Genomic DNA, 11546 nt, shown 5'->3' with positions numbered 1-11546 from the left:
ACAAATCCTTTATATATATATATATATATATATATATATATATATAGACATATATATATAAACGCTTCAGCTTAAATTATTTAAACTAGTAGATTAGATGAATGCACATATGCCTACTTTCTACACAAAAATAACTTTTTAATCCATTTTTGGACTGTTGTGAAGGAAAAGCATTCTACAAATATATGTAGGAACTTCTTAAATGCTTTAAAAAGGATCCCAGGATGCACCTGATGTTTCAAAGTTAAAAAATACTGAGAAATGAGGAGGTGTTAAGTATGTGAAGAAAAAATATACGAACAAACATCGATATACAGCGCACACGCTCTGTAGCCCAACGCACGAAGACATGGGGTGACAAATTGCCATTCAAACTTGTTAAATCTGTTTTATTAATGATTAAGAAAATCAATTTAGACTTACATCACCTCCTTCTGTCTATGACCAAAAGCTGTAGGAACAAAGGTTTTGTGCTTAGGCAGCAGGAAACAATGCAAGCAGACAATGGTTTCCTCTGCCAGAGTCAAGCAATCTACAGCTCATCTGATTTTATGCGATTCGAGTATTTAGAATCAAAATAGTAATAATATGCTCTCCCAAATATATTACATTAGTCTGATGGGCTTTCATAAATTTCACATTATTTGGGATGTTTAACCACAAAATGTGATATATTTGAGTCTAAAACGGTGTGTGGGTGGCTTGTACTGTTTCCCTGTGCATGCTTAGCTAAAGAAATACCGCATCTGCTCTCAGATGTTTCATTTCAACATACATTGAGCAAAAGAAGCCTAAAGATCTCTGTCTGAATGTGGCACCTGTTTGTGTGTGTGTCAAATTAGGGAGTGGAACAGACTTTGGCTTAAAATGAGACTGAAATAGAACATCCTGCTCCGAGGGTGGAGATGACTGACTTTCATGTTTAGTGTTTGTAAAGTCGGGGACAGATGGGGGGGCTCCCCTCAGTTTCGGCCTCGATAGTAAGTGTTGTTTTCCAAAACTCTCCACCAACATATCCAGTATATAGTTCACATGGTGCTTCTGTGCTTTTATACTGGCTCAAACACTTACAATTTAAAGCTCTAATAAAAATAAACACTCTAATTACTTAAATGAGTGACTTACAGATCTTTGTGAGCCTAAGCACATCTAAACATTTCAAATTATGGATGAATGTACTTGATTCAAATATTTATTATTCTTAACCCACTGTAACACTAACACAATCGTCTTTATTGCATAAATACTGTTATTCCACTGCAACGGAACCACAGGCTGTTATTAGTTCCCATCATTTTAATGGAGCCTGTAGAAAGATAACTGTTGTAGGTGGAAAAGGGGGCTGGTTGGGGAAAATGTGTCCGTTGGAAAGTACAGAATAAGAAGGGTATCACACACACACACACACACACGAATACATATGCAAGCATATATACCCGTCAAAAGTTTGACACACTTGACTGAATTTGTTTCTCAACTTAAAAACGACATGTTATAAAATAGTTTTGTAGATAAATACAATGCTTGCATATTAGCGTTTGTATAAAACTATTTTTAAAACTATTTTTGATTATTATTTTGGAGCGGATAGTGAAGGAAAAGTAGTCAAGTTTGCAGTGCACATGTGAACTCCTGCAGTACTGTTTAAAAAGGTTTTCAGGATTTACTACTATATAAGAATCAAATGTAAATAATGGTGAAATTAAAAAAATAAATAAAGATTGAGTATCTTGACTCGTACTTGCTTGGCACTACAGTGTAAACACAAAGAATAGTTTATTGAAGTAAAATATGTTAGAATTCAAATCAGGATAAAAGTCAATTTCAAGCAATCGTGAGTTTTTTTCTAAGACTGGTCTGACTTCAGTTCCAAAATCAAATAAATCAAGCCACACTATATTGGTCTATACAGACAACACCAAAAGTTTGAATACTTTTAAAAAATCTAATAAATAAAACATTGAAAAAAAAAGACTACTTTTGTAGTAGCTATTTCTTTTTTTTGCAATTTTAAATATTTAAATATTTAATGAGAGGTGATGTTAACTGATGCTAAAGCAGAAAAAAAAATTCAAAGTTAAGTAAGGTCAGATTTTGCGGTGTTTGCTCTTGGTTAAGACTGTAAATGTGTTGTTGCATTGGTGAAAAACAAGTTTAACAGGCTAATGGTGTTCCACTGAAATTAGCTGACTATAATGTGGTTTCCTGTCGAAAATATCGTTATACAAAAAAAATAGATTTCTTTCACTATGCTGGCAACACTCAGATGTCTTTTAAGGGAATTAACTTTCTTTTATTTATTCACCTTCATGTTGTTACAAACCTGTATTACTTTCTTTCTCCTGCAGAAGATATTTTGAAGGATGTTCACCAAATAGTTTTGGTTACAATTGATTTCTATTGTATGAACATAAAAAAAGACATGGGAGACATTTCTCAAAATATCTTTTATGGCGTTCCACCAAAGGTTTAAAACGAGATGAGGTGGAAAAAAATGAGATCATTTTTATTTTTGGGTGAACTATCTCTTTGTGCCACAAATAAGATGTATGAATATCATTACATTAGATGTGAAGTGCCTTGAACATTTTATAATTTAAAACCAAAAAGCATTTTGAAAAATCCTTGTAAATTGTGCTCGTGCTGTCTGTCTTTAAAATCAACTCCACATGGTTTGATAAATGATCTAATCCAATAACATTCATACATTGTAAGTGTCATCTATGTGTCATTTCTTACCTCTCTTGATCTTCTGACATGGACCCTGTTAAAGCTGTGCTGATAGAGGTGGTCTTTCCTTTCAGACCAGGAATGAAGGGATTGTCTTGAGTCAATGGAGCAGAATGTATGAGAGGGTGATAGGGGTGAAGCAACCCCGTGTAACCAATAAGTGAGGAGGAAACCTGTGGCTGGAGGGAATGGTGGAGGAAGGGGTACATGGGTGTGGGGTAGGGATACGCTCGAAGGGAGTGAAAGGTCATAATTTCTCTACAGTTTAACACCATGCTCCTAGACGGGCTGACCGGCGGCCAGCAGAGGCGAGGGGTGGGAGACTGAGTGCTGGAGGAGATGATGGTTTCTCTGGAGAACATGGGAGGCAGAGGAGACACAGGAGAACAGCTCTTCTTATGTGCATCATGGACCGACCTCTTGCTGGAAGAACGTTCTTCTTCTGAAGAACAATCAAGGTGGTCTTCATCCAAATTGTGGCTTCTTTTAGACAACTCAGTGTCCTTCTGTGCTTTGTCATCTCGGAGTGAATTTGCTACTTTCGTGTCTGTCTTAGTTGGGGAATCTGGATCTCTAAGTTGTGCTTGACATTGTTCTACCAAAGACTCCACCTCAAGGTACTCGGCACCCTTCAGCAGCTCCTCAAGATCATCTTTGGGCACCTCCAGCGATTCGCTGTACACATAGTCCAGGATTTGCTTGAAGGTGTGAGAAGAGACTCTGTCTATGATGCAGCAGTACCTTGGACCTGGGCCGTGCTGGTTTGTTAACTGACGCTTCAGCCGTTTGCTCGCCAACGCTAGTATCAGAGCGTGGGCTTTAAATGTAAGGCCCTCCACAGTGAGAAGCGTGTCGCAAAGGGTTCCTGCCTGGCGGAGCTGCTCCGTCTGATGCAGAAATGGCACATGGTGAGGGTTATGAATGCGGATCATCTTCAAAGAGTGAAAGGTGCAGCTGAAGTGAGATGATCGGGTTTGATATCGAGATGAGAAATCTCATGTCAGCCTTTAGATGGGGAAAAAAAACAGGTTAAGTTTGTCATGGGACAAAAAAACAGAAGTTAAGTTTGTCATGGGACAATTTTACAATGAGTAAAAATCTAAGAATCTTAAATTAATCTCGCAGGAAATTATAAAATATTAAAATAATTGGATTATATAAATTACACAGCTTTGTGTAATATGCTATATTATTAAAAACAAATGTAAACACTAATATATATCACACATGTATCACATATCCCCCCCAAAAAAGTAAAAATCATTTAAAAACACTGAGAAAAATGGATCAATAGATTAGGTATATTTATTAATAATTAAGTATAACTGATAAGCACAAATGGAAATGTTTTTTTTAACCGTAGACAACAATACCCATCTCTCTGATTAATGAAAAAATATCAATTTAATTGTTCTTTTTATTTACTTATTTATTGACATGTTGATTGGCAATTGTTTATTCATTCTTCAATTTATGTATGTATCTGGCTTGGGTATTGTTTGGATATCTAAAAAAAATCAAATAAAAAGATCAATAGTCCAAATAAATTTCCCCAACTCAAACTATTCTTGTCCGCTCGTTTGATGGCACATATGTTGAGCAGATGATATCAATCTCTAGACATCCAACAGTCATGAATAAGATGATCAATCTTAACCAGACTTTTTTTTATATGCAGCCGAGGACTGATCAAACCTTTCATCGTTCAGCTGTTTTAAAACTAAAAAAAGAGACCTCATGGCTTTCAGACAGATAGGCCGAAAAAAAGACTGAAAATACACTTAGCAATATAGGCCATTTGACTTAATTTCAGAGATTGCGAAAGACATATTCAGAAGAATCGAGTAGGGTTTTTTTCTGAAATCATCAGCGTCACAACACCTCTAACCTACTTTCATACATTAGGCAGACAATCTAATTCACAAAATGAAACTCTAAGCAACGTTTAATCATTTCTGGCTCACAATACATTCAACCATGAACTGGAATTGCATTATCTGGTTATGGCACAACACGGAGGCGGACATGTCTGGCCACGTCAGGCGGCAAAGGGCCTTTCAAATTTTGCATCACCTTTGAAATTTTGTTGTGGAGCTTTTATGATGAAGCCACAGACCTCTTCAGAATGTGAAACTCTGACTAATGCCGGTACGCGGAGACTCGTAAGAGTTCAAGTTTGTTTGATCAACAACAACAGTATCAAAGCCATACAGTAGGTCGGTTTAGATATGCATCTACTGTAGTAGCAGTGTGATGTGGTGTCTGGTGAAGCGTTTGATTACAGTACATGTCAGCTGCGTTCTAATTCCTCACAATTGCACAGAAAGTGATGCAGGCAGAATGACACTCCAAATAAGAAACATGACCGTCCTGGAATATGAGATGGCTGTATTTGGACAGTAATGAGATGTACAAGATTCGAGACGCACATTGATGCTGTATGAGCGGTCCATTGTCTATTTTGTTGTCTGACAAATGCGCGAACAAGAAAGTCGAAGATCATCAAATGCCTGCAAAAACTTATGCGGATACGATCACTCCCTTCTCAGCGCAGACGCAACGGTGACGGATTGTGTGGAACACACTGTACTGAGATGACGATGCTCGATGTTCTAATTACTAGAATTGATGCTGAACTGGTTAAAAGTGAGACACACACACGCATCACACACGCAGCAAAGCATGAAAAAACAACTGAAACAACTCAACGTTAATATTGTGAGGCATTATACCAAACAGGTGCGTGCAGATATTTCGTTTTCATAACTGACTTGAGAGTTTACGCATTCATAATGTAGTTTACATTTCTGGCTAACACAGCTTATGTGATCTGGAACTAAGTAACGTAATAGGATAGTTTACCCAAAAATTAAAATTCTGTCGTCATTTACTCATGCTCATGACATTCCGCATTTCTTCACAAAAGAAGGTCGTTGAAGAGCACCGGTGTCCAAACATATTGAACTACATTGGTTTTCATTGTGCAGCTGTGCAATGTACAAGACATTGTTTGGAATGACATGAGGGTGTAAGTATATGACTACATTTTTTATTTTTAGGTGAACGGTCCCTTTAAAACTGAATATACTCGGCTGCCAACAAAATAGACTACTTATCCTTTGCACATTTGTTTGTAGCATTAGCTTGTGTGTGTGTACCTTTTTTTCCTGAAAAAGCTAGATGAGTCATGTGTTATACTATAATATTAATAGTCTAGTGTGGCATAAATAAAAGTGAGCCATATTACTGTACTTAATCTAGCCTACACTGAAAATGCAGCTTAGAATATAATATGTCATTATTAGTCCTTAGACATGCAAAAATGAATATCATATCGCCAAAGCTACCAGCCTAAACTCATTGCTTGCTTTAAGTTTTTGCTTTACAGAAATCACTGGAAATGTATAATTGAAGCTGAATCTAGTTATGTAAAGCATATCGTACATGCTTAGCATATTCTAAATTCTCAATCTAAAATAATCTAAAAAAAAAAAACTATAAAAATATTAACCATTTCACGCATTTTCTACAGCTATTGTAAACTCAGTCACTCTAGCAACTCCAAAAAAACAAAAACACCAGGCCACAAAGTGCAGAAACCTGAAAGTTGTTGCTATGACAACGGTGCAATTAACAATGCTAAATGAAATGCATATTGAAAAACCACTTTGCTACATTTTTTTAAGTTTTACAGTACGCCAAACAAAGAGTGTAACAGCGAACGATATCTCACCAGTTCTTACTCTTTCTTTGCCCACTTCTTTTAAAGCCCTGGTGCAGTTGACGTCTCATTTGAGCGTGACAATAAGAAGAATGAAACGGAGGAAGATGTGTCGTAATTGCGATGCAGTTTTGACTAAAATGACTGTAAATTCGGTAATAGTGCAATGAGCAATTGACTTACCTGCCATGCAGGCCTGTGAATGTCTGGATATGAAACGCAGGTTATACTCTGTCCCATAACCAAACTGAATCTTTTCCTTCATTGTACGAAACTACAGTACATCAGATGTAAAAACTACTGTCCAACAAAAGCCCTTCATTAGCCCTGGTCACAACAATCTAAAAAGCGCTATTAACATAAATCTCAAACACTAGTGAAGAAGGAACCAATAGACTGTATAACAGACACTCAAATGCAGGTGATAACTTTAGAAAACTGCAAAAGTGCAACGGTCAGGCCCACATAAAGAAACACAGCGAGAGAAAGAGGCCCATGAGTAACAGGGGAAAACCTGTCTTCAGTGACACATCCTCTCCGGGCCTGCAGTCAGAAAAGACCTCAACACACACAATCAGACACTTTCACGGATGCTTTTGTAATCAGAAGATGTGGTGATGGAGGAGGGGAAGATGCAGACAGACAGCAGACAAGATGAGAAATAGCAAGATGACACCAGAAGATGAGCCTAACTGACAGAAACCTTCAAAGACGTACCTATGCGATCAAGGTGGAGGCTGTGTCCTGCTGCGAGCAAGTCAACAGAGATGCATTAACACGCATCGCCACCTCAACCAGAGCTGTCATCGACCAGTGGAAGCCTACATGTGGGTGAGATCTAGCAAGGCCACCTCTAAACTCAAACCAGCCCCTCCCCTTTGCACCTCAGACATCTGTGATTGGTCTTCTTTTGCTTTTTTGCTGTCATCTTTCACCATTTTTTCTAGAAACCAAGTGCATTTGTGCTGTTGACTTATTTGTCCTTTGAAACCTTTCCTGATAGATGCAGAAATATGACCTGGTCAAGAAAGTTCATTGATTGAGATTTCCAAGAAAACTAATTTTGTTTTAAACATTTTGATAAGAGAAATTAAAAATGAAACACCTTGAATATAATATGTTTTTCACATTAGAAATAGCACCTGAGAACATGACAAATATTACAATACATGTTCACTTATAAGTGATACATTGTCTGATACATTAAGACATTTATGATGGGGACATGAAGATGTACTGCAACTAATATTCAACTACAAGTTGTAAATAAAACAGGATTTCTGAGTATGTTTTACAAGAGAACATGCTCAATTTTCAAGCAATGTCTGAGTGAAAATTGTTGCAAACAAAATCCTACACAATTTTTTTTTCAGTGTTAAAGTCCATCTAATTCTTTAAAGTGGTAAAGATAAATAGATTTGCTATGGGAGTGAGGTAAGCAACCACTTATATGGGTTGGTTTTATTGAACAGGACAAGATTAACAAGCTTCTCCGAAACTTATTCTAGAACAGAATAGTGGAAACACTATTTCCTTCTACTATTTGCTAATAGCATACCTTTGCCTTAAAAGGCACAAAAGGATTTTTGTTTTTGTTTTTTTTGGTGCCAGTTTTGTATGCAACTGCCCACACTGGCCACAAATTAAACTCTCAAAAAAAAAACACCCCTGTTGTCATCTCCTCATCTCTTTGAACAAACATCAATTCACACATGCATTTTTCTGTACCCACACTGATGATATAATCATATTTTGCAAAATTGATGGCATTGGTTAATGAGCAACTCAACCCACCAGATAAGAACAATTCCATGAAGAAAATGAAAGCGAAGGTGTGCAAATTGTTATTTGAGATCACCTTATCAGTCACTGCAGTGGAGGCTGGAGATCTTTATCAAATTATTATGTGCAATACTTCAAACTATCATGGAAACTATCATGGAACATGGCACCTCCTTTAAACCAGCATAATTAAAGGCCTGCTCTCTCATAATCGTTGAGCTTCTCTGTTTTTCCAGTGGTGTTATGGGGTCCCTAAAGGTCAAAGTCAGAATCATGATCTCTGCAGAACTTGAAAAAGCCAATATATAATTAATAATTTAAAAATAAATTGCTAAAATTTTTAGTTGTTACTGACTGATAATCTTCGTATTGGTTTTGCTCTCAAAAAACAATTTGCGTTTTTAAACGCACCACGTCGCGATCGATCACGTGCCGAGCGCGCCATTTTTGAATCAACGGTACCCGCGAATGAAACTTGAGAGTAACGACAAATATGCTCTTAGTGGATGACTTACATTTCAGTGTCATAAAAAATTGTTGCTTCAGAAGATATTGTTCACAAGTTATATTGACTACTGAATGGTAGTCCTCTTTCATTGGATGGAAGCTCCCTCAGGACATTTCTGTCAAATACCTGTTTTTTGAAGTGAATATTAATGGGTTGGCATGGCATAAAAGTAAGTAAATTATATCAGAATTGTTATTTGCTTGAACTATCCATTTAATGTATAGCAGCTTTTGTGTTAGATTGTTTTCATTAGTGGAAACTGAATAGTTACCTTTCTTTCTTAAGGGGTTATATTTGTAAATGTAAACAGAGCATCAGATTAAGCTGGTCTTCCAGCCTGGTCATAGCTGGTTTGCAGGCTGGGTTTAGTAGGATTTTGACTACTTCTTTAGCTAATCAGGAGACCAGCTAAAACCAGCTGCTTCCATTTTAAACCAGCTAAGACCAGCCAACCAGCTTTGACTGGTTTTAGCTGTTTTTTTTTGTTTGTTTGTTTGTTTTTTCAGCAGTGTTCACACCAACAATGATAACTATTATGATAAAGTTGTAATAATGGTTCTTATGTGAGAATAGGGAAGTTTACATCACATCTATAACGACACAGAAGAACAATATTGTTAAAATCCCTTCCAATCCCCCCCCAGCTGATCAACAATAAAAACAGCCAATCTGAATCCACCCAGGTTGAGTTTTTAAAGTGGCAGGCAACATAACTGCATCTCACGCTTATAATAAAGAACATTACTGTCCTTTGTCATGAACGCTAATATAGTTAATAATATAGTTATCACAGTTATAGTTCTTGGTGTGAATGTCCCTTTAGTCTCCTCCCACTCCTTCTACACCAATGAGAACACCCGAATACTGGTTGTTCACTGTTGCATTGAGGTTTTAAAGCTCTTGTAGTGGATATGGTTTTTGGGTTCAGTGTATGTTCTGTTATTTGCAAAGTTGCATACATTAATTTCGCCAAGTAACACAAATAATAATGAACTTACACTAAAATAGACATTCCACTTTCAGTTTACATCTGGTTTCTCTCAGGTTCTGGAAACACTTACTTGACGAAACCACATCTGAGAGAAGCAGCTTTTACGCCAACAACAGGCATTGAACTTTTCACAAACAATATATACTTTGTGAATGTGTTTAGGCTAGGTTTTGTAAGTTAAAATTACAAATTTCATTTTTAAGTGCACAATGCCAACCGTTTGGTGTGTATTTGTTGGGGGGCTTTGCTGGTAGATCGTTTAACAGTTACAGCTTTAATGCTCCAGTAATTTCCAGACTGGCTCCCCCCCACTTTTTGAAAGAAATGTCAAGTTTTGCATACTGTACGCAACGGTTCTCACAGCCACATGAACATGGTGATGCACAGTGAAACTGTACTACAACGACTGAAACCCCTCAGGGAACCCAAATAAACTTGAACACGCCCTCTGCTCCTCTCCTCCTCTGATGTGTTTTTTTTGAAAGAAGGGTATCCCCACCACTAAGGTTACACATTTTAGATGTGCTTGCACTGGGGGTCTGTCTATGTCTCTGTGTTATATGCTTTCATCATGTTCAATTTGGCTTAATTTACAATGAACTATTCAAGGTGAAACAGTTGAAGACCTGTTATCCTTCGCTAGCGGGTATTAAAGAACTCTGGCTTCACAAGCACAGTTTTGCTGTGCTGATGTATTTCCTATTGAGCATTTAGCCCCTGCTGGTAGATGCTGTAACTACACCATTGTGGGGATAACAGCCATATTTGTCCATTCAAAAGTAGCTTAGTATTCTGACTATTATTATTTTATTTATTTATTTTTATTTTTTGTCAAACAACATATAAATTGCAAATGCATTTCTTTATTTTATAGTAGATGTTTGGCGAGTGTGACTTTTATATTTTCCCCTCTGCTGTGTTTGACGTCACAGCTCAGGATAGTCGACTTAACTATAATAGTCGATAGGTGGCTTAAAGTTTACTCACATGGACTAAAAGTCACAAAACTCCAATACAGATTTTATTGGGTGAATGAATGTGTTGGGTTGGAGATTTTTTTAAAGAAAATGTCCCTTTTACATAAAATAAGGATGCCTAATGTCATTCACCATCTATGTATTGCCCACAAAGATGATGTAATGGAAGCTGTAACCAGTACAGTTACTACAGAGAAAGGAAAAATTGAAATCGCATCATATGACCCCTTTAAAAACTATATATTTCATGGGTCTTTAACTTACACCGTCTGTAAAATGGTATATTATAAAGAGTTGATGAATTATCAAGATATATCAAAGAAAAACTTTTTTTAAGTGAACGTTTTTCAAGAACGAATTACCCAACAAATATATGATTATGCAAGTTATAGAGGTTTATTCATTTCTGTACATACTTAATGACCTAGTGAACTTCAGTGTTAATCAGGAAAAACTGCCTGAGGGTGAGGGTGGTCTGATTAATGCAGTGGAACATTTCATTTCAACCTACTAAATCTATAATGGGCTGGCTGAGTAAATAATTTCCACAGATCCAAAATTTGTCTTTAATTAAAATGACAAGATATTAAAACTAAATTTGTGCATTTTCTGAAGAAAATATGAGTTTTGCTTATTTGTGCAAAACTCTCTGACATGATGCTAGGGAGTTGCTATTTGTCTATGTGTTTGCTTACTGGCCAAAAAAAAAAAAAAAAATACAACCCTAAAGTCTCTATGATAGTCTTGTTCCTCAGTATCTTTTAATGTACAGAAAGCCTGAGGGTTTTATCTTCCGATAAGATCTCATCACAACTTTAAGCATGAGAATTTTAAACA

The 11546-nt window shown here is 36.6% G+C and overlaps 1 protein-coding gene across 2 annotated transcripts in view; it reads right to left on the bottom strand.

Moving 5' to 3' along the window:
* Positions 1 to 7295, bottom strand: part of zbtb32 (zinc finger and BTB domain containing 32) — a 21744-nt gene extending 14449 nt beyond the window's left edge. The window contains exons 1-2 of one of the 2 annotated variants that reach the window (XM_016503604.1): positions 7169 to 7295; positions 2740 to 3735 (exon numbers count right to left, since the gene is read on the bottom strand). In XM_016503604.1, the coding sequence (XP_016359090.1) occupies positions 2740 to 3662 (923 nt within the window). In that variant the 5' untranslated portion in view covers positions 3663 to 3735; positions 7169 to 7295. Of the gene's footprint in view, positions 1 to 2739; positions 3766 to 7168 lie in introns of those variants that run through there. The other variant, XM_016503603.1, reaches the window with a different exon arrangement.
* Positions 7296 to 11546: the final 4251 nt, after the last annotated feature.

Source organism: Sinocyclocheilus anshuiensis, unplaced genomic scaffold (assembly GCF_001515605.1).
Source record: "Sinocyclocheilus anshuiensis isolate Anshui unplaced genomic scaffold, SAMN03320099.WGS_v1.1 scaffold2874, whole genome shotgun sequence".
NCBI classification, from domain to species: domain Eukaryota; kingdom Metazoa; phylum Chordata; class Actinopteri; order Cypriniformes; family Cyprinidae; genus Sinocyclocheilus; species Sinocyclocheilus anshuiensis.
Note: the sequence above shows the minus strand (reverse complement) of the source record. Positions and strands in the feature narration are given on the sequence as shown.